The sequence below is a fragment of the Papio anubis genome, chromosome 16 (assembly GCF_008728515.1).
Source record: "Papio anubis isolate 15944 chromosome 16, Panubis1.0, whole genome shotgun sequence".
Taxonomy (NCBI): Eukaryota; Metazoa; Chordata; class Mammalia; order Primates; family Cercopithecidae; genus Papio; species Papio anubis.
Genome location: NC_044991.1, coordinates 34029414 through 34053123, shown reverse-complemented (window position 1 = coordinate 34053123; position 23710 = coordinate 34029414). Strand labels below are relative to the sequence as shown.

General features: G+C 48.6%; 1 protein-coding gene across 10 annotated transcripts in view; it reads right to left on the bottom strand.

Moving 5' to 3' along the window:
• SYNDIG1 (synapse differentiation inducing 1) overlaps positions 1–23710 on the bottom strand; it is a 188279-nt gene that overhangs the window by 71457 nt on the left and 93112 nt on the right. For all 10 annotated transcript variants that reach the window (XM_003905169.4, XM_017945078.3, XM_017945079.3 and 7 more), the window contains one exon: positions 8768–8905. In XM_003905169.4, the coding sequence (XP_003905218.1) occupies positions 8768–8905 (138 nt within the window). The remainder of the gene's footprint in view (positions 1–8767; positions 8906–23710) is intronic.

Sequence of the window (23710 nt, the reverse complement as noted above, 5' to 3'; positions counted from 1 at the left end):
GAACTTAAACAAATTAACAAGCAAGGAAGAACCCCATTAAAAAGTGGGAAAAGGACACGACAGATTTTTTTCAAAAGAAAACATACACGCAGCCAACAACCATAGGAAAAAAATGTTCAACATCACTAATCATTAGAGAAATACGAATCGAAAGCACAATGAGAAACTCTCATACAGTCAAAACGGCTATTATTAAAATGTCAAAAAATAACAGATGCTAGCAAGGTTGTGGAGAAAAGGGAAGGCTTTTACATTGCTGGTGGGAGTGTAAAGTAGTTCAGCCATTTTGGAAAGCAGTGTGGCAATTTCTCAAATAACTTAAAAGAGAATTACCATTTGACTCAGCAATCCCATCACTGGGTATATACCCAAAGGAATATAAATCATTCTACTATAAAGACATATGTGTGCATATGTTCATCACAGCACTATTCCCAATGGCAAAGACATGGAACCAACTAAATGCCTGTGAGTGGTAGACTGGATAAAGAAAATGTGGTACATACATACCATGAAATACTGCATAGCTACAAACAAAAGGAGATCATGTCCTTTGCAGCAACATGGATGGAGCTGGAGGCCATAATCCTAAATGAACTGACACAGGAACAGAAAACCAGATACTGCATGTTCTGACTTACAAGTGGAACCTAAACATTGAGAACACATGAACACAAAGAAAAGGAACAACAGACAATGGGGCCGACTTGAGGAAGGAGGGTAGGAGGAGGGAGAGGATCCAAAAATTACCTATCAGGTATTTACCTGGGTGATGCTTATTACCTGGGTGATGAAATAATCTGTACATCAAACTCCCATGACATGCAATTGACCTATGTAACAAACCTCCACACGTACCCTTTAACTTTAAAGAAAGACAAACTGAGTTTTTCCAGCAGCAGCAGGGGGCCAGAGGTGTGGACAATGAGCTGAAGTCCTCAGGATTTCCTGATTTCTCCCTACTTTCAGATGATCTTACTGACCTCAACTTTTTCCCTGGGCAAATCAGCTTGTTCTTTCCATATTAAAAAACTGGGGGCCACAGAGCGGTGGCTCACACCTGTAATCTCAGCACTTTGGGAGGCTGAAGCAGGAGAATCATTTGAGCCCAGGAGTTTGAGACCAGCCTGGAAAACAAAGAGAGATCCCCATCTCTACAAAACACTAAAATTAGCCTGGTGTGGTGGCAGGCACCTGTATTCCCAGCTACTTGGGAGGCTGAGGTGTGAGGATAGCTTGAGTTCAGGAGGCTGAGGATGCAGTGAGCCATGATCGTACCACTGCACTCCAGCCTGGGCAGCAGAGTGATACCCTGTCTCAAAAATTAAATAATTGATTTAAAAAACCTAGAAAGTGGGGACAAATCATCCAAGTCTGATTACGATGGCCCTGTTGATTAGTTCATCAACAGCCCGGCAGCTCAAGAACACAACTAAGAAAGCAAATTGCAACTACTGGCATTGTTTGGATCTCTGGGAGGAACACATGTCCCCACACTCTCTAAGCAATGTCTTGACGGTGGTTACAGGAAGGTTTAGGCTCTTTCTGGGAAATTGACAGAAAACATTGCATCCTACACACCAGCCATAAATAATTAGAATTAATATCCAGAGTAAGATTGAGAAGGGAAACACTTAATTCCTGTTGGAACGATGATGGTGTCGTGTCCCTTAATGTCCTACAAAGCTTACTTGAGTGATAAGTTTTCATACCCAAATCCCGCAATTGTTCCCTCCACCTTTGCAGAATTTGCAGAGCATCTTATTCAGAGGAGAAAGAACAGCCTGTACTTGACTTATATTTCTACTCTGCTGGAAAGCACCAAATTCAAGAGAAACAATAAGTACATTTAGTACATATCATTACCCAAGATTGCTTGGTTCTCTCCCATAATTTAATATAATCCGGTTTTAATGGAGTCAGAGGGAGAACGACAGACATATCCCCGGGACCTACAAGCAGGGCTGCTATTTTACTGAAGACAAGAGGCAAGGATATCAGACTTCTATAACTCTTCCCTATGTGGGTATTTGCAATGTTAAAAGCAAGACTGTGATTTCCTCTAACACTTGGGCAGTATTTGGTGGAATCTGTCACTAAGTACAGTAATCACTGATCACTGACCCAGAAGCGGGCAATGATGGTGGGGGCACCGAATCCTGGCTCTACCCTTGGAAGCGTGACCTGGGAACAGGTATATGATTCTCATAGCCTAATGCCTCATGTGCATCTGCCCCAAGAGGTGTGTGATGTCATGTATGTGCAAGGTGCTTGCTGCACAAGGGGGTTTTTTGTTGCTCCCCTAACTGTCCCCTCCTTCTCCTTCCCACCGTATTTCACAACATCTATTTTTCTCTCTTTTGGGTCATTTTCATCATGAACAAATATGCTATCATTTCTCCCACTTAAAAGCAAAAACAAAAACAAAAACAAAAAAAGAACACTCTTGACCTCATTGAATAGCACCCCATTTCTCACTCTCTGTTTACTGCAAAACTCTTCAAAAAAAGATAACTAGATATACTATGTCCAATTTCTCTCTTTACATATCCATATGTATATTTACAAACAAGGTCCCATTCTGTCACTCAGGCTTGAGTGCAGTGGTGGGATCATAGATCACAGCAGCCTTGAACTCCTGGGCTCAAGTGATCTTCCCGCCTCAGCCTCATGAGTAGCTGTGACCACAGGCACGAGCCACCACGCTCAGTTAATTTTTAAATTTTTGTATACATGGGTTCTGTTGCACAGGCTGGCTTTGAACCCATTGGCCTCAAGCAGTTCCTCTCCCTAGGCCTCCCAAATACGTGAATTTTCTAAATGTTTTAATTGAAGTATAGTATTCTTAGGGAAAACGGAAACGTGTACACACACACACAAAGTGTAAATAAAGCTGAAAGAGTTTCCACAAGCATACGGCCAGCACCCAGGTCAGGAAAGGGAATGTCCCCAGCACCCACAAGTCCCTCCGCGCCCCTCTGATGTGCCTGCTGATCCAAGTCCCAGCAGTGCAGCTCTGCCTCGCTGGATGGGTTCCCTTCCTCTCGCTGTGGAGTCTGCTCCTCGGGGCTGTCCCTCCTTGCATGCCTGAAGGTGCTCATCAGTGGTCAATGCTCCCACGGGCCCCTCATCACTGTGCCGGCGCTTGATCCCCAGCTCAGGACTTACACTCCTACCCTCGGCCCAGACGTCTCCCTGGAGCCCCCGTGGTTCAGCGCCTCCACGCAGAGGCCGACAGCTGTGGGACTTGAGAGGCCCCGCTGCAGGTGCTGCCTACCCGTCTGCAGGAAACCCCTGGTCCAGGGCATCCCTCCCTTCCCTCTTCCTTTCACACTGCAACCTAAGCCCAGGGATCATTCATCCAGAAGACACCCCGCAGCTCCCCACTGCTTATGAAATTCCCAGCCACCCCTGCAGCGCAGGTCTCCGGAAGGCTCCCGGGAGCATGTGACCATAGGGGCTTCTCCTCCACTCAAGCCCCGGAGGCTTCTTATCCCAAAGTGGAAGCCTCGCCCTAAAGAGTCACAGCCTAAAGAGTCTCGGGGTCTGCCCACGTTTGTCCCGCCTTGTTAGTTACCCCCTACCCCCATTCCTAGCTCGACACCCGCGGCCCCCCGCTCGGCCACGCCGGCCCCACCTGGCCCACGTGTGCCCCACAGGGTCTCAGCACTGCCGGCCTCTCTGTCTGGAAGCTCCTCCCCAAGGGCTCCCCCTGGCTCAGCCCAAGGCTGCATCATAAGACACCATCCTTTCCGCGAGCGCCGCCAGGGCCACCCTGTTTAAAATATTTCTCTCAGCTCCACACTCCCCATGTCCATCCGCAGCTAATAGCCAGTGAGCAAAACGGAGAAAAGTAAAGCTGACGTTGCAAGGAAGAGAGGCAGGCGACGAGCACGTCAGCTCTGAGAAGAGGGATTTGGTTTGCTCTGTTCACTGCTGCATGCGCGGCACTTACTGAACACGTGGGAGGTGTTCACTAATCAGTGGGTAAATGAATGGATTCCAAGGGGCTTTGCTATTAGCTAGGTTGCACTCTTGTTCTAGATTTTCAGTACCATAAAAAGATTCTCTTTTTTCCCCTAATTTGCCCAATTCCCTTTGCTGGTACTATTCATAAAAATCATAATCTGCTTCCTAATACCCTTTTCTCATTTAATTATTGTTATAATGTTGCAGTTAGTAAAGGAAAGAAACATTTTATGAAATGAAATTAGATCAAGACATAATAAATGCTTGAATGCAAAGACGTCTGCCAGCAGAGTCAACACACGAACCCTGGGGCCTGCCCGGCGCAGGTCCAGGCCCAGTGTCCCCTTTGGGGCAGGGCTCTGGCTTCAGTCCCCGGCTGCCCCCATCACATGGGATGGAGTGAAGTGCCATGAGGACCAATGCCATACCATGCTCAGACAGGCTTTCCTCCCCTGCCAGCTTTTCCAAACAGGGTGGGGGGATGGTGAATTTAGAAGCAAGGACGGTGGTTCTATTTTTGTTTGCAAACAGATAAAAGTCAAAGCTATATTGCAAAAAATATGGCTTTAAGGGTTAGAAATATTAATATTTCCCTCATGTGCCCATACTTGCTACCTCTGTGATATCTGTTACTTATTAAATCCCTTGAAACTTCAGTTTTGTTCATCTGTAAACTGGAGGTAATAATTTTCCACCTTCCGGACTCACTGCAAAGATTAAATAAGATAAAGTGTGCGCATTAACTAGCTGACAGCAGCCACTCAGCCAATTATGGGATTCATGTCTATCCTCAGTATCATTCACAAATGTCAGTTCCTAGATGAAGCCACACCACCATAATCGCACACACCCACACCGTCCTCTGTATGAACCGGTTTACAAAGCGTGCTTGCAATGGGGACCAGATGGAACATTGTTGAGCAAAACGAAGTTGTAGACAACATGCTGCCCTCATCTGCCCACCCACCCCCACCCCACAGCTCAGGGACAAGCCAGATGCCTCCCCCAGAGAAGGCAGGTGCCTCCAAGCCCACACATCCTGCTAGCTCTGGCTTACTGCTCACCAATGTTGGCTTTAGGCTCATCACTCAACCTCACTGAACCCTGATTTCAGCACCCATGCCATGGAGCTCCTATGAGATCATGCATGTAGGACAGCACTACTCACACCCGAACACCATCAGAACCCAGGGCATCCCTCCCTTCCCTCTTCCTTTCACACCACAACCAAAGCAGATTCCTGGGCTTTGCCCCAGAGACTGACTGAGCAGGCCTGCGGTGGAACAGACAGTGTGTATTTCTAGCAAGTGCATAGGGGGTCCAGGACCACATCCCGGAAGCAAGGGTGCATGGCCCAACGCTGAAGCTGGCACACAGTAGGTGGTCAGCCAATGTTACCCACCTCACTAACACTTTGATTACTACTGTTATGCTAGTTCATGAACACATTTTTAGAATTAACAAAATCTCCTGGGAAAGCTGTGTCTGTGTCTTTCCAGGCATCCCTTGGCCCGTGGACCCCCAGCACCTGGGGAACTCAGGTTTCCAGCAGGGCATGACCAGCAGCAGTTGCTCTGCAGGTGCCTCCTGGGGACTTTCACTGGCCTTACATCTCTAACCCTCAGCTAACCGCACAGCCTGGAAATCATGTTAACATCATTGCATGCATCAGGAAACAGAGGCATGGGAGAGCTGCCTGCTAAATGGGACCAGACTACAACAGGACAGAACAACATATCGGAGGCGCATAATTCTAGAGATGGCTGCCCTCATTTTCTCCACTGCCCAATTTAATCAAACTACCATAAGATGTTGTTTTGTTTTTCTGTAATGGCTTGGCATGTTCCTTTGACTTCACTGAACAGTTATTTTGACAACGAGCAGACACGGCCTGTCAGAGTACACTGTGATATGATCTGAGATAAAAGGGAAAGAAAACCCAAAGTCACACTTAGATGTCAAAGATTTCCTCGTGAATGGCACTGTGGGCCTGGAGAGCCTCGGCTCCACCAACATGCTCTTCGCCCAGGTGCATCATCCCCTTGACCCAACAAGGCGGCAGGAGGTGCTGGCCACTGCGGCAGAGAGGGTTACGGGCTTCCCCCTCTCCAGTCCTGGGCTTCGCACTCCCAGGTGGCCTCGCTTAGGAAAGCACTGATTTAATTTAGTGCAAGGATTCTCAGATTGCATCTGTTCTATTCTGTGCCACACTCTCTCTCCTTGGCAGCTGCCGGCTTCCCCACGATGGCCTGCTGGAGACCACACATCTGCAGTGTGGGCTGCAAACGGAATGCTCAGCAGCCTGGTAGCCGGCTGAGGCATCCTGAGCAGGGCTGCTTGTTTCCAGGATCTGCAGCAGCACCCGGAACCACCACTGCAGACTAAGGGGAGCTGCCTGGGAAGGGAGTTCTGATTGGAAAGGGATGCGGAAGCAGGCTCTGCAAACGGGACTCACCTCCACAGGTATCTTTATAAAAGTGTCAGCCCCTCTTCTCTGTTGTGGTTCTACCACAGGGAAATCCATTCTCAAAGCGCAATGAAAAGGGAGGCTGCAGCCATTGGCCCTGAAAGCTCCTCTCTACGCCCATAGTGAAGGCAACACCTACACCCACCCCCCAAAATGTTTCCACTTCATCTCCAAAAAAGTGATCAGAAGCCACTATAGAAACTGCATTTCCCATTTGCAGCTAACCAAGTAATAGAAATCCTCTACACTGTCTAATGTATCAAACACCATGGGTTCTCAGACCCAAGCCTGAGAGGCTCTTACTGTGTTCAGCATAAAATTACTTACTGAGAAAGACTCTAGACACAGTCTCTGCAGTTGTAGCCTTGCTCTTTATTATAATGATGATCTTTGGAATAGAGATGCTGTCCATACCTTGCCCTGCACCAGAGACTGGGGCGTCAATCCGAGCACATGGAGCGGCAGAGACCACGGACACCACAAAGGACTGGTCTCTCCTTTGGCCATGTAGGCAGCCTCTCCCTGCGGCCCCTTGCCATCTCTCCAGGGTTCCATCCACCCAGCACTCTGTGGCACTTTTACATGGATGTCTCAGCGGCTGGGCCCCACGAAGGTGCGTGTGTCCCTATTCTTCCCCATATGGAGATGACGCAGGGCTGGGGTGTACAAAGGAGGCTTCGGGGACACGTTTGATGTCACCTGTCCAGCTCCTGGGCCCAATCTGTCCTTCCCTTGCAAGACTGCTCTTGTCTGTTGGCAGCATCAGGGTGCAGTTTATGTGGCATGGCAGGCTCTGCCCACCATGGGCCTGTGCCCACACCCATTTCTCCAGCTCCTGTGTGTCCCAGTCTGGCACCTCATCCTGCAGCAGGGTTCACTCACATCTGCCTCCACTCCACAGCCACCAGGCCCTGCCAGACCCAGGAGTCAGGCTCCCCACCCCATGCTTGTGCTGATGGAGAAGGGGTTCTGTGGCATTCATGGGACGAAGTCACAAGAGAAGCTCGGACAGACCCTCAAGATCAAAGCTGGGTCTGGAACAACTGCTCAGCCTAGCCCCAGCAGATAAAGATTTCCACACTGGGCCCCTCCGGCTACACCCCTGCCTGCAAAGGCTGCCCAACTTCTCGTGCCCTGTCAGGAAGCACTTGCCCTCAGGAGGACCACAGGCCACCCACCACGCTCCCCTGCTCCTCCTTGGATGTCAGAAAGAGGGGCCAGTCACCACTCAAGATGTGCAGGGGAAAACAGAAACCCCATAAGGCCAGGGTGGATTCTCCTCTCACTCGTCCAACAAACCCAACCAATACAGAAGCCATCAAGAAGCAACTGCTGGGCTCAGCCAGGCAATCTGTTTCAGAAGAAGCACCTGCCAGGCTCAGTTGTGTGCAGCCCTGGTCCCGAACCCTAGAAGCTGGAGAGGGACCCTCTGCACCTTCGAGGCATCTTCAGCCCTCCCTGAAAACACCCCACGGGCGCCCGGCACCACCCCCACCCCGGGCCAGCAGAGGAGCGCCCTTTCTCCCTCTTTTGTTTGGGCAGATAGCAGCGGGCCATGGTAACGCCGTCAGCTCACTCTGTAATTGGCAAGTAGAAATGTCTTTCTCTGATTAATAAAAATGTGAATATAGCTGATTTCTGAATGAATACTCTGCACTTGCTAGAGAAAAATATTTCCAATATTTTCAAAATGTAGGTTGCATAAGGGGCAACCAATAGGATGCTCTGTAGTGAAAAAGGCTGGGAATCGAAACCTTTAGAAGCCTTATGTTGGGGAGGAACGGCAGATGTCATGCTGAGATGTGCCATTTCCACAAGCAGGGCGTTCACCTGGGGCAGGTACAGGGGGGCTGCTGTGGAACTGGAATCTATTTTATAGGAAGGATTCTTTAGCAAGGAAATCAAAACCCTTCTTTTCTCCTCTCTCGTTAAGTTAAATGTAGCCCACCTGGGCCTGGTGTTTCCCGGCACTAGGGTCACCCCATGCACACAACCCCAGCACCTAAATGAAGGACAGCCTCCCAAAGGCCATGTGCCTTCTACCAAGCAGACACTCGCTTCGGTCATGAGGCCTCTTCAGAAGGCAGTCCCGCCTCTGCGAGGACACAGATGCATCTGGGGTGAGGCAGCCCGAATGCCTCCACCCGGCCCCCAGGGTCCCCTGACTCTGACTTCTCCCAGCCTATCCTCCAACTGGGCAAGGGCTGACCCAGCTGTAGCAGGAGCTGTCTGGGCTTCCTCGCTTCTCCTCTTCCTCAGCTGGGATTGTCGCCCTCACCCCTGCCCTGTCAACACCTGCACACCAGGTGCCACAGACCAAGGAGGCCTTACCTCATGGGACAAGTAGAAGGCTGCGATGCCCAGAGGCCAGAAGCAGCAGAGCATGGAGAAGACACTGAGGCCCAGATGGTCCCGCGGGGGCATCATGAGGAAATTGTCCTCACTCTCTGTGTCGCTCGAGTAGTCGCTCTGCAAGAGAGAACCAGCAGGACAGGACAGGAGAAAAGATTAATAAAGGAGTCATCCTGGGGTGTCCAGGGATGTGGGATGATGCCTGGCAGGCGCAGGCCCTCCCCAGGAGGCAGCTGCAGTTGCTGATGTCGTTTGAGCCATCGTTACTGCTGTAAGTACACAGCCTCCCAGGAAGGGCGGCCCGGCCAAGGAAATGCTTGCCAAGAACAGGAAGATAATAATGCCAATTACGGGGCTCTTGGGTCATTCAGTTGCAGAAGAAATCCTACAGAAAGCAGTATTTCTAAGATCACTGGGATGTGAGTGCCTGGATGGTGGGGACAAAGGATGGGACTGGGGACTTCGCAGGGACTGTCTGCCTGGAAGCCACCTGCAGAACTGGCCCCGTTGCCACCATGCACTGTCAGTGTGTTCTGAGGATGGACTGGAGACTCTCAGAAGGGATAGCCCAGGCGTGTTTTTCTTTGTATTCCGAGACTTCTCACTAGCGGACAAGGACGAGGCAAGGCTGATGTGGATCGACAGAGGACACTGTCCCCTGAATCTCTCTTTTAAGTTTCCCTTGACTCTGAACTGAGTCAAGACATAGGTGGGGCCTGATTTCCACCTGGAGCATGAGGGCAGCTTCCTGAGGAGCAGAGGACAGCCCAGTGAGCCTCAGCTGTGCCCTTCTGCTCTGTGGCCTGATGGCAGGGGCTGAGTGAGACCCTCCTAGGGGTTCTGATGGAGAAGGTGTGTGCTGGGAGCAGGGAATCAGGGTGAAGCTGGGTACAGGAATTTACTTTTTAATTTTATATTTTTTAAAACTTTTTTTTTAGGTTCAGGGGTATGCGTGCAGGTTTGTTTTATAGGTAAACTCATGTCATGGGGGTTTGGTGCACAGATTATTTCATCACCCAGGTATAAGCCTAGTCTGCAGTAGTTATTCTTTCTGCTCCTTTCCCTCCTTCTACCCTCCAACCTCCGGTAGGCCCCAGTGTCTATTATTCTCTTTGCATCCATGGGTCCTCATCATTCAGCTCCCACTTATAAGTGAGAACATGGGGCATGTGGTTTGTGATTCCACAGTAATTTTTTTGTTGTTGTTTGTTTGAGACGGAGTCTCGCTCTGTCGCCCAGGCTGGAGTGCAGTGGTGCGATCTCGGCTCGCTGCAAGCTCCGCCTCCCAGGTTCACGCCATTCTCTTGCCTCAGCCTCCCAAGTAGCTGGGACTACAGGCGCCTGCCACCACGCCCGGCTAATTTTTTGTGTTTCTAGTAGAGACGGGGTTTCACCGAGTTAGCCAGGATGGTCTCGATCTCCTGATCTTGTGAGCCGCCCGCCTCAGCCTCCCAAAGTGCTGGAATTACAGGCGTGAGCCACTGCGTCCGGCCAATTCCACAGTAATTTTTAAAAAGCAGCTCAGATGATTCCAATGCTGACCTAGCAAAGAGAACCATTGCCCCACCCTCCCCACAAAGGGCACACGGGTCCTCCAGGAGGCTGACTGGCTGGGCCCTGCCTTGGTGTTTGTGCAGAGGGTGCCTCCTGGCTGTCATTCCACTGGCTGGGCTCTTTCCTCATCAAAATACGAAGTGTTCACGCCAACTCTTCCAAACCCCAGGGCCACCCTGTATTTGTCCTATACAAAGTTGAAGCCCAGCTTACTCCAGATATTGTTTCCTAGAAGAGTAGTGGCTCATTTCCTCTTGGAGGAGGCCCTGGCTTCCTAGCTCTCTGCCAGCTGCCAAGGTTGTTGAGCAGAGGCCCCCTGCCGCAAGCTGGAGCACTTTGAGAACGCAGTGGCAGTGTAAGGCAGTGACAGGGCCATTTCTTTAGGGGGCTCCCGGACAGACCGTGTGAAGCCAGACAAAAGTGCAGGTGGGCCCACCCTGTGAGTGCAGCACTTGCGTGGATGCCAGCCCGCTGCTCACCACTGGTGTCTGTGCGCCCCAGACATTTCTCCGTACTAATAGACTCTGGGAAGGCCCACAAGTGACCACAGCCCCCTTTCCTATTTCTGTTAATTAAACACAGGTAAAACTGCCAGTCAGAGCCTCCAATCACTGTGCAGCCAGCCATGGTGCTGCAGTGAGACCTGAAGCTCCCTGGTACACCGCATTTTCATAGGCTCAGTCCAACAATAAGGACTTTCCAGGTGGCCTCTCGTGGAGCTTGGGCTCACTGTTTACTTGCCCCCCATCAAGCCTGCAGGGCAGGGATCTGAAGTGCCACTCCACCAACAGGGCAAGCGACTTGCTCAGGCTACAGGGCCAGCTCCTGGCCTCGCCCCTCACTGCATCTACTGTGGTGGCTGCTTCATGTGTCTGGGGCTGCAAAGCCTCTGTCCACAGAGCCATGCTTGTGAGATTTCTCTTCTCTTTATTCTGCACATTGGCCCCCATATGGTCTCTGAACAGTAAGGGGATATGAAAATTGCCATCATTATGGCTAAGGGGGAAGAAAAGCGGAACAGCCCACAGGGATGCATAATTCATGGGGGAGTTGTGAGGCCCCAGGCTGTCCAGGCGGAGATGCTCACTTCCCAGCCTCGGGTGCTGGAGTCTGGAATCTGTAAGAAGGACGAGTGGTGGGTGGGAAGGATAAGCAGTGGGGTGGGTGTGCCGCGTGGAGGATGTGCAGAGGGGAGGACGTGCAGTGGGGAGGATGTGCAGGGAGTGGACGTGCAGCAGGGAGGACTTGTAATGCGAAGGAAGTGCAGTGGGAAGGGAGTGCAGCAGGGAGGATGTGAAGGGGGAGGACATGCAGTGGGAAGGATGTGCAGGGGGGAGGACGTGAAGGAGGGAGGCCATGTAGTGTGGAGGATGTGAGGGAGGGAGGCCATGAAGTGGGGAGGATGTACATGCAATATGGAGACTGTGCAGCGGGATGTGCGGCAGGGAGGATGTACATCAGGGAGGACATGCAGGTGGGAGGACGTGCAGTGGGGAGGACGTACAGGTGGAAGGACATGCAGTGGGGAGGACGTGAAGGGAGGAGGCTATGCAGTTGGGAGGACTTGCAGGGGTGAGGACCTGCAGAAGGGAGGATGCACAGGGGTAAGGACCCGCAGTGGGGAGGATGTGCAGGGGAGAGGACGTGCAGTGGGGAGGATGTCCAGGTGGGAGGATGTGCAACATGGAGCACGTGCAACATGGAGAGAATGCAGTGGAGAGGATGTGCAGGGGGAGGACATGCAGCATAGAGGCTGTGCAGTGTGGAGGATGTCCGGGGGGAAGCAGGTGCAGTATGAATGACATGCAGCGTGGAAGCTGTGCAGTGGGGAGGGTGTGCAGTATGAATGGCATGCAGCATGAAGGCTGTGCAGTGTGGAAGGCATGCCCCATGGAATCTGGGTATCTGCCCAGTTGCACCTCATCACACATGGCCCTGTCGACTCCACTCTCCATCCCTCACTGAAAACATGTGGCTTTGGGGGTGTCAGGGAGCTGATTTTGGAACTGCTGAGCTTCAGAAGGGGCTGTCTCTGCAGGAGATGCTCAGAAGGTTCAACCTGTGACAAACTAACCCATGTCCAAGACCCGAGAGCAGCAGAGCCAGGCTGGGGAACGGCCATTTCTCCAGTGCGCAGCTCAGCCCTTGACCTCAGGGAGCGCAGCAGCCATGGGTCCCGACGTATCCTTGCACAAAACCAAAAAGTCTGCCTGTGTTTATTTATTTTTTAGTTTCTTTATTTTTAGTTTACAAATGGTGTTATTACTATCTTTATTGTCATTGTCATTTCTGTTTTACAAAGGACAAAGCTGAGGCTCCAAGAGGTTAAAACACGTCCACTCACAAATCATCCTGTGAGTGGCTGCTGGAGTCTGGAATCTCTGATGCCAACTGCTCACCTAGGGCTCTGAGCTGCGTGCTGGGTTTGCACATGGCTGCTTTGGCTGCACACAAACCCCACTTTGCCTCCACTGCTTCTCATGAGAAGATGAGTTGTCTTCCTCCCCTCTCCCTGCCAGGGACTCTGATGATTCTGCTTCTTGCTAAGTCTGTCTCATGGTGGTGATGGAAAGAGGCCTGTGGCAACAGTGAGGTTTTTCCCGATCTTAGTCAATGCTTGGGGAACTGTTGCCCTGGACCATGTAGGCACATGGAAGCATTGCCTTCCATCTTTAGAAATAGCTTTAGCATTACCCCAAGAAGCAAAGATTTAGCTTTCAGGGCACTCCCCCAAAATCTTCACAGATTTTAATTTAGAAGCATAAAGGAATCACACTCTGTAAATTACCAAGCTAAGGCTAGATGACACCAAAATAATTTGTCAACTTTGATTGAAATAGATTTTAAAAACTCAGGGCTGGGCATGGTGGTTCACACCTGTTATCTCAGCACTTTGGGAGGCTGAGGTGGAAGGATCACTTGAGGTCAGGAGTTCGAGACCCGCCTGGCCAACATGGTGAAACCCCGTCTCTACTAAAAAAAAAAAAAAAATAGCGGAGCTTCGTGGTGCATGCCTATAGTCTCAGTTACTCAGGAGGCTAAGGCAGAAGATTGCTTGAACTGAGGAAGTGGAGGTTGTAGTGAGCCAAGATTGCATCACTGCACTCCAGTCTGGGCGACAGAGTGAGGCTCCATCTCAAAAAACAAACAAACAACCAAACAACCAAACTCAGACAAATTATAGGGTAGACAAAAACACCCCAGCTCTTTTATTTGTTCCCTCTTCTGCCAGGAGTGTCCTGAGGTATAAGTGGTCGTGGACATCATGCCACCCGAGAGAAAGGAGAGGAGATGAGGCTGGCCTAGGAGAGGCCACACAGATACCAACAAGCCAAGCAGAGAAATACACACAATCCCCAGCACCAAGAAAGACTCATCATGCACTGCAGCTGTTTTAAAGAATCCTCTTCATGGGTCATTTAATCGGTACATCTGCGGACTGAAAACATTCCAAAGGAGTCTGCAATTCATGCAGAGGTCCCACATTTTTGAGCTAAAGCCAAGGCAGAGAAAGGTGGGTGCCCTCCAGGGTCACCCATTCTACCGCATTGCCTGCCTGTTCTAGCCCTGTTTTCCTTACCTCCATGGAGAGAGAGGACTCTCAGTCCCCTCGGGGTTTTCTTCCTGGGGATATTTTAACAAAATAATCATAGCGCAGGGCATGACACCAAATGTTTGCATATCACAATGTTCAGCGTTCCTGGCAGCTTTGTGAGCAAGAGTGCGAGGTACCTGTTTCAGGAGTGGGAAGCTGAACCCCGCCCATGGCCCACTTCTCTGTGCTCACCGACTTTGGTGAGCATCTCAGGCACCATCCAAGGGTGGCAGTCCCAGTGGCCATACCTGCCCTGAGGAGCCCAGCAGCCATTGGCCACGTGGAGCTGTGTCCGCTTAAAGTGCTCCCAAGTACACACAACCAACATTGGTCCCTCGGTGACACCACATGCTCAGAAGCCACGTGAGTCCCACGCCTGTCACATGGGACAGCACAGATGCAGAACATTTCCACCACCTCAGAAGGTCCTATTGGACTGTGCCGTTGTATAGAGCACCTTTGACATTAGTGACTCCATCTTAGAAAAAGACTCCATCTTATATTTCATAGGGCACCTGTTCAACAGAGACCAGAGTTTTTTTGCCTGATCAATAAAGGCTGCACCCAACCAGACCAGGATTTAACCAAGCACATTCTGCACTATTAGTCCTTACCAGAGGACTCTGCAGCCATAAAAAGAGCAAGACTTCAGCAGCTCAAAAAACAGTCATTTTAACAGACAACAACTTGCCATCACTTATGATAAGGAGCTCAGTATCTGCCGTTGAAGGCTCCGCCCACAGCAAAGACTCTTCTTTGAAAGACACTGACCACTGACAGAGCCCCCGGGCCAGACCAGCATATTCTTTTCATTCTCATCACTCTCCCTGGACTGGCACACGAACTCCTTTTCCTATCCCTTTCCTCTTGATGTTAAATGTTACTTAGTTTGTTGTGGAATATTTAATCTATAACATTAATTTGTTGATTAAATATACTGTGATGCATGGTTTGCAATACTGACTGACGGGTGGCTCGGCTCAAGCCTGCGTGCCTGCCACTCTCACTCTCGAGGCAAGGGGAAGCACTAAGGAGAATGCCTCCTAGGAACTCCAGGGAGCCCGTGGCTTTTATGATGGAGAATGCAGCATCAGTAAAATGCCTGACATTGTGGAAAGGCACAAACGTAAGGATCTGGTGATCTCTGACCTTGCACCGACAGCTGTCTCATGGGATCTGACCCTCTTTACTCTGGGCTTGGCGTCTTCCACCTGCAGGGAGCTCCCTGCTGCTCTTCCCACGTGCGTGTGTGCCTTGCCTGCATCAGAGCCTGTGCACTTGCCCTCCGCTAAGCCAGGATGCACATGTGCCTAGCTTGCCCACTTCATTTGGGGCTTTTGCTCAAATGCCACTTCTCATCAGAGCCTTCCCTACATGGCTGCAAAGCTGCCACCACCTTCCCAGTCCCTCTATCCCCAGCCTGCTAGGGGCTTCTCTGCACTCACGTGATACTGATTTGTCTACTTTCTGACTCCCTTCTTTTCTCTCTCTTTTTTTTGAGACAGAGTCTTGCACTGTCTCCCAGCTGGAGTGCAGTGGTGCGACTGGGGCTCGCTGCAACCTCTGCCTCCCTGGTTCAAGTGATTCTCCTGCCTCAGCCTCCAGAGTAGCTGGGATTACAGGTGTGTGCCATCATGCCTGGCTAATTTTTATATTTTTAGTAGAGATGGGGTTTCACCATGTTAGCCAGGCTGGTCTCGAACTCCTGACCTCAAGTGATCCGCCTGCCTGGGCCTCCCAAAGTGTTGGGATTACAGGCATGAGCCACCACGCATGGTCCCTGACTCCCTTCTAAGCACCAGGAGGGCAGAAATCTGCACATTTTATCCAAAGCTGTATTCTAAGTGCCCAGAACAGTGCCTGGCACATAGTAGGACTTATGCACATTTGCTGAATGAATGAGGGATTGGCCTGTGGCCTGAGCCAATATGAACAACACCAACTAAAATGGTGAAGCCCCTACAATTTGTACAGAGGACCAGCAGCTCCACCTTCCTGGGCCTATCATTGCCCGAGAAGACTCCGCATTCAGCCCGGCTGCCTGACCTCTGATCCTCTCTTCACCCTCTGAAATGCCTTCCTGCGCTCTCCAGGGCGTACATCTTCACCATCATTTACATGTGCCCACCGAGAAGCGTTTCAAGGTTAGGTGAGAATGATGACTTGGCCACGGTCAAGGCTGTCTTATTTATGGTGGCTCCCGGGCAACTGAGGACAGAGCCAAGGACAGCACCTGGGAAAGCTGTAGGCGGATGACACAGCTCAAGCCCCCTGCATCTACGGAAGGTGCACTCGTGTTCTCTGGTCTTGGCAGACAGCTTGGAGCGAGACACCCTCGTTCCACATCACAGGTGTGTGGAAGTGGACCCAGCTGCCTTTGAGGCCTTCAGGCAAGAGCTTCCACTCCCACAGAAGGGAATGACTCTTTGTGAGCCACATGGGTGAGGCTGGTGTCTGAGATGTGAGCCATGGAGACCTTGCAGGGCCAGTGCTGGGGCCATCTTCCTGCACCTGCACCATCGGGGCAAGCCCCAGAGGTCCATTTGGGTCCACTTGGGGGTTTTCCGTGGGCTGCCTGGCTGTAGAAGACTGACCCTTCTGCCCATGTCAAACCATCCTCTCTGCACCAGGCTTCTTCAACATCTTGAGGCCTCCTGTTCTCTCCTTTACTCGAAGTCAGGTCACGGAAAAACCACAGACATCTCCTGAGGACCCCTGATGTGCGATGCACACAGGGCTCACAAGTACACAGCTGTATGGAGATCTGGGGCTTTCAGAGTGCAGAGCCCTAGGAAGCCATGTTTTCATGTCTGAACACACATTGCCCTAAATTACTGACCAATCATTTTGGGTATATGCTGTCACACTTTTAGTTTTTCCTACTAGATAGTAGTTTTTTTGTGGAAAGAGGATATTTCACATACTGGCGTGAAACAAGCAAGAGCAAACTGACAAAACCCTGCCACTTTAAAACTGCCTTTTACAAAGCATGTCTGCTGAGCAGGTAGTTTCATTTGGATGGGTCAGGTGGAGAACTGGGGAAGGGGCTGGGAAGGGATCCATGGCTTTCTCAACAGAAGTGAGGATTTGGGAATCCTTAGGGACGTCTGTGCTGAATTGCTGAAAGAGATGGGATGGGGAGGAGGAGACAGGGGGCCACAGAGGTGTCAGGGCCAGAGGCACTGCTATGGGTTGAGAGCCAGTGCCTAGCTTGGGGGCAGGGCTGGAGAGTCCAGGGACTGGGGTGGTCATTACTCTTCAGCACATGGCTAGAGTTCATGTCTGTGACTCCCTTCCCATCTGCGCCCAGTGCTCAGATGCCTGTGAGTTCACAACTCAGGAGTCAACCATGACAAGGGGCAAAGCAGATCTCAGAGCCCTGCCTTGACCCAGCCCCTTCCAGGTATGTGATGCCAGGGGCACGTGACCCCCGATCAACTGTCTTCCATCACACATCGCAACAGCCCAAAGCAGGTACAGCAGAAACGCTCAACAATCATCAGCCCCAAACTAGAGCTCGGAATCATAGTAAAAAAATGAAATAATGGGTAGTGTCGTTAAAATGTCAACTGTACTTCACTCTTTATTCTAATTCCTAAAATTGGAGAATTCAGTTATTCTTTGTTAATCAGATCTTCATTAACCAGATAATTCAACCAACAAAAACACCAGATTTTCTAGTAAATATGTATTTCGAATTGCAACATATTTGATTTTGCTGTTGTCACAAGGATATATGTACCCTCTGTGCCCCTGAAAATGGGGAAAGCATGCCCTCTGCCATCAGTGGTGGGCCTGGTCTAGCCATTTGGTCTCCATTTGGTTTTTGAGGGATGTCACGGAGCACAAGACAATGTGGGTGGAGATGCCATGTGTCACTGAAGGAGAGGGACTTTCATTCTGTCGCCGATGCAGTGGTTTCTCACTGTGCTCTTTAGGGCCTGGGGCCTCCATGAAGGGGCAAGTGGTGGTAGGGGGTGTGGCATGGATGCCTCAGAGTCCCTGAACCTGCCCAGGCCCAGACAGCTCAGACTTTTCCTGTTTTGCATGCTGACTTCCCAGGCAATCTTTTCTAAAACAAATGGATCTCAGCTAAAATAAATAAATTAATGTATAATGTTCAAAAATGAGCGAGTCAATGTATCATTCAGAAGTAAACAGATTTTTCCTCCTAGTAGTATCTAGCCCAATATTCCTAAATCATTTTATATTCTTTGAGGAGGGAGGTATTTTTAGAAGAAAATAATCCAGTTAGGTGCATAAAACATGAAACTTTTCTGTACAGAAAAATATATTAATCTCGCAAGAGAAATCAAATAAAACCCAAGTGCCCTGCATGTCCTAGAAGAAATGAGATGAAGTTCCATTGTGCGCTTTTGGGGCTTGTCTGCTGTAAATGAGGTGTGCACTGCGCTGCAGCCCTTAGAGGCCAGGACTGACCTTTTCTCTTTTGGAGGCCCCCAATTTGATTCTGGGTCCAGACTAGATGCTTGCAAATATTTGAAGGAGATTATTTGCAAACAGACTCTCTGGAAATAAATGAGTGTTCAGTGTGCATGGGCAGAACGGTTGAAGCTGAGTCAGCCTGCCTTAATGGATCACCTCCATTCTATTTCTTTAAATGGTGTTTTCTTCCTTTAGGATGGGTGCTTTAGGTCTTAGCTCCTAACACATCCCCATGAAGACTCAATTCCCATGATCAATAGACTTGCTTAGTGGGAGACCCGAACTCTCTTTCAAAAACGTTTGGCCCTTTGAGGCAGGGATGGGGTCCTGGAAGGCAAACTTTGGCAAGAAGGCCCTTGTAAGGCTGCATTCTGCATTCACTTGTGTCAGACAAAAACCTCACCAGAAGTAATGGGATGAGGCTGGGGAGGTACATCCAGGGTTTCCCTGGCAATATCTGCCATGCTCCAGGAAGACAAGCATTCATTCATCACAAAGGGAAGTTATCAAAAGAGAACTGTCTCTGTTAATGGCTATTTGTTCTGGGTAAAGCGCAAATGTATTTCTTCTCTGCGAAGTTTCTGATTAGCACCTAACGATGGCCCTAGGGATCTGTAATGTTCTGGAAGCAGGAGCCAAATGAAGTGAAATTCATTAAGATTCACCTCTGTGTGTAGCTCCTGGTTTGTCTTTGTGAAGATAATGGTGTTGTACACTGGTCTTCAGGTTTTATGATGTGGTAAGACATATCATTATATTAGAGGACTGGTTTTCTATATTCCTGCATTAACGAAATACTTGTCTTTTAACTAGCTATAGGCATTTAATCCAATGGTTAGAGTAGGATAAGAAGTTCCTTCATTGAGTTCACCCATCAGACTAAGTTCTTCCTGTGGCCTGGAAGTGCTCAGTGGCCTGGGAGGGCAACTTTAGCAAACGCACTATATTTATTTATTTTTTATTTTGGAGACGCAGTCTAGCTCTGTCGCTCATGCTGGAATGCAGCGGTGCGATCTTGGCTCACTGTAACCTCCACCTCCAGGGTTGAAGCAATTCTCTTGCTTCAGCCTCCTGAGTAGCTGGGACTACAGGTGCATGCCGCCACGCCTGGATAATTTTTTTTTTTTTGTATTTTTTAGTAGAGACAGGGTTTCACCATGTTGCCCAGGCTGGTCTCAAACTCCTGAGCTCAGGCAATCTGCCTGCCTCAGCCTCCCAAGGTGCTAGGATTACAGGTGTGAGCCACTGTGCCCGGCCTAGCAAATGTACTCTTGGGACTTGTCTTAGTTTAGGTACTCCCAGAAGCAGAGCTTGAGTAAAGGATTCAGGTGCAATTGCTTTCTTGGGAGGTGATCTCAGCAAAGATGATGGAGAAGAGGAGAAGTGGGAGCCTGGAGGCTGCTCCTGCTGGGACCTCGAGGAAATCAGAGTAAGATGCATTCTGAGTTATCCCTCTGGAATAAACTGACCCTGGTCTCCTGAGGGCAGAGATTCTCCCACCCTTTGCAGGGCAGACTTCAGGTCTTCAGAGAAAGTTCAGGCCCAGGGGTGTCTCAGGCAAGGGTCATCCCTGAGAAGGTATGGGGTAAGGGGAGCTGAGAGAACCTGCTGCAGAGCCTGTGGAGGAACTGGGGGTTGCTGGATGCCCCCAATACTGCCCTGGGGCAGCCCTATGTGGAACACGACCATGAGACTCTGGGACACTTGAGAGGGGGTGAGAAGACAAAGACACATGACGAACACATCATGCAGGATGAGGAACCTCATCACCGCTGCCAAACAGATGGGTGCAATGAACAGTTACATACCCTGGCCTTCAATGACAGGATGGGCCAAAGCTTTCCAAGACTTGGTGTGAAAGATCACTGGGTGATTCAGGTCAAAGTGACCAAGATGCAGCAGGCCATCAGTGTAAGCTGGCGATGATACTGTTTTTTCATTCTCATATGTTTTTATTTTCACAGCGTGGATATAATTTGTCTTGTACACTGGACTTCACATTTTGTGAAGAAGGGTCTGGCGGCCGCAGACTCGGTAAAGGACTTGGGTGCAGGGAGAGCAGCGCAGGCAAAACTGGGGTTGGGGAGTGAGCAACACACATACAGGACTGTGGAGAGCAAGAGAGCATGGCTTGAGTGTGACAGAGAGGTGCCCGCAGCCAGACCGCTTCTCCCTGCTTGAACAAAACTGAGCTTATCCCACATCAACCTACATGACTGGGAAATAAACAGGGATGCAGCCTTCTATGACCCATCCAGAAGGGCTGGTTTCACAGCTGAATGTCAAGTTATCATTGCCTGTTGATCCAGTTACTAAATGAGTACCTCTGCTTACAATGTACGTTGTTTGCATGGGTAATTCTCTGCCCAGAAGAGCGACATACAGCATGTTATTGCCTAAGACAATGGTTGTCCTTTTAGATCTTCTTATCTCCACTTTGTTTTTATGAAGAACTCAGCACATAACCCACCATGGCTTTTACTGTTTTCAGATGCACACTCCAAGCTAGTTTTTAGCAGCGTGGATTTGGGCTGGCTTAAAGGTAAAAATGGGAGTAAGGACACCTACTGTCATCCAGGCCTCTTCATTATCACCTATCTCACTCCCAGTGCCATGCAGGGACACAGCCAGTGCCAGAGCCTGGGCACTCCCTTACGTTTCATGTCCCGTGTGCTCTGCTTGTCTCTCTTGTGTCCAGGTGGAAATACCGCCTGACTTCACATATCCTTAGAGCGAGGAAAATGAAAACTACACTAAGTCACCATTTCTCACCGATCAAGTCAAAATTAATGATACTATTAAGTGAGACTTCAGGGAAACAAGATGATGGGAATGCAAACTGGTGCAGTCTCTAGGGAAAAAACTGTCAATATATAACAACATTACTGACATGTGTTTTTGGTTTAGCTATCCTAGTTCTAGTCATTTATCCTGAAGATTCACATCCCAAAAATATAAAAACACATATGCACAAGGTTATTATTCACTGCAGCATTATAGGTAACTGGGAAATAGTGGAAACAACCTAAATGTTCATTCAAAGGAGACTGGTTAAATAAACTGGTATGTCCACACAATGGAATGCAATGCAACTTAAACAAGAATGAGAGACACCAATATGAACTGACTGGATTGGAACTGAATACGGATAGATTATCATTTCTATAGACAGAAAAATACAAATGTGTTGTTTTCTATATATATGGATATTTATGCATACATACTTTTCCCCTTACAGTCTGCTAAGAAGGCCTAAAAACAGTGAATCCCAAGTAGCAATGAGCACACCCAGCACCCAGTTTGTGTTTTCTAAATACCATTGTCCAATGAAAGAAACCAGGGATCTTTGGAGAAACAGCTGATTTCAAGGCTGGGGCTGGCAATGAACAAGATGCACCTGGAACAGCTGTGCCAGAAAATGTAATAAAAGGCAACTGAAGAATGATGTGCTATGTCCAAAAGACACCGAAGCCAACTTGAAGGGACTTTTGCAGTCAAATCTGGAACAGGGTAAGCATCATAAACACTGAATAAATACTGTCAGTTACTCCCTGAATAAATAAAAAGCAACGGTCCAACCTGAAATAAAGTAATACATGATAAAAATAAATAAATACAGGAGAAGGAAAAACTCTTCCTCATAGTTGAATGTTAACTAATAAACATAGAGGGAACTATGGGTGACAATTGTCAAAGAATGCTAAAATGAGTTGGTGAATGACTAATGAAAAGCAAGATTTTCACATGGTCTCACTGTACTTCCTTCCCTACAAGATGCTCATTAATTACAAAGCAACATTGTCACTTGGGCAGTGAGAAACTTTCCAGACACCAAATCAAATGATCAAAGCTACTGTCACCAGTAATGGATACCGTGGGCCCCCTGACCCAATGTACTAAAAGAGCACAGAGATACTTCTGGGTGTTTCCAGAAAAATGCATAACTGGAACCCAATCATAAGGAATCATCCAACAAATTCAAATTGACAGATTGCCCTGTACTCTGCAAAGACACCAGTCATGAAAAACAAGGAGAGACAGAGAGATTGTTCCAGACCAAAGAAGACTAAAGAGGCATGACAAGAAAATGCAATGTGGAATCTTAAAATCTTGGATTTGAATGTCTTTTTCTTTGGGTTTAAAGGACAACATTGAAAGAACAGGGAGGCTGGGCACGGTGGCTGTAATCCCAGCAATTTGGGAGGCCGAGGCGGGCAGATTATCTGAGGTCAGGCCAACCCCGGCCAACATGGTGAAACCCTGTTTCTACTAAAAATACAAAAATTAGTCAGGCGTGGTGGCATAAGCCTGTAATCCCAGCTTCTTGGGAGGCTGAGGCAGGAAAATTGCTTGAGCTGGGGAGGCGGAGGTTGCAGTGAGCTGAGATTGCACCACTGAACTCCAGCCTGGCCAACAGAGCAAGACTCTGTCTCAAAAAAAAAAAAAAAAAAAAAAAAGAAAGAAGAGGCAAAATTTGAGTAAGGTCTATAGAAGATAATATTGCAACAATGACCATGTTAATTTCTTGACTTTCATAGTTGAACTTCTTATTAGAAAATACACGTAGTTCATTTAGGCATAAAAGAACATTATGCCTGTAACATACTTGCAAATTTCTCAGAAAAAAAGATACGCGTATAGAGAGATGTGTAAAGCAAGTATTGTAAACTCTTAAGATTGAGGGGAACTGGAGACAAGTATACAGGAATTCTCTGCACTATCTTGCAACTTCTGTGTAAGTCTGAAATTACTTCAAAAATAAAAACCCTCATTTGGCAAAATATTCAATATTGGTAAGCTGGGCAAAGGGTACCTGGGAGTTCTTTGGACGATTTTTGCAACTTTTCTGTCAGTATGAAATTATTTCAGAAAAAAAGAAAAGATACTAGTGTCTATTTATATATTTAAAAGTCTTAACTATAAACATTTGCTAAAGTCATGGCTATATCTTAATCTGAAAGAAAAAATTGCCATCTGTCTAGAATAAATTACTTGTGTTAAGCAGACAAGAAAAATAAATAAACAAAAAGTCGAGAAACCCCTCACAAAGTGTGGCATTTTAGTGAAAAAATTATACTTTGATTATTTTTCCTTTGGGGATTAAGTGTTGCACACATTTTTTTTTCCCTTTCTTTGACTGCGCTTTAATGGAAATAACATGGGCATTACTGGAAAAAGCAAAAAACCCATATTGAATTCACTTTTTTGTGACACATGAATAATTCATTTAGCATTGCAATTTGGTGTCTCATCGTGTTTGTCCTTTTCACATTCTCACAGAGAAGCGACTTAGTGGCGTCTGGTATCACACACCTGCCTCAGAAACA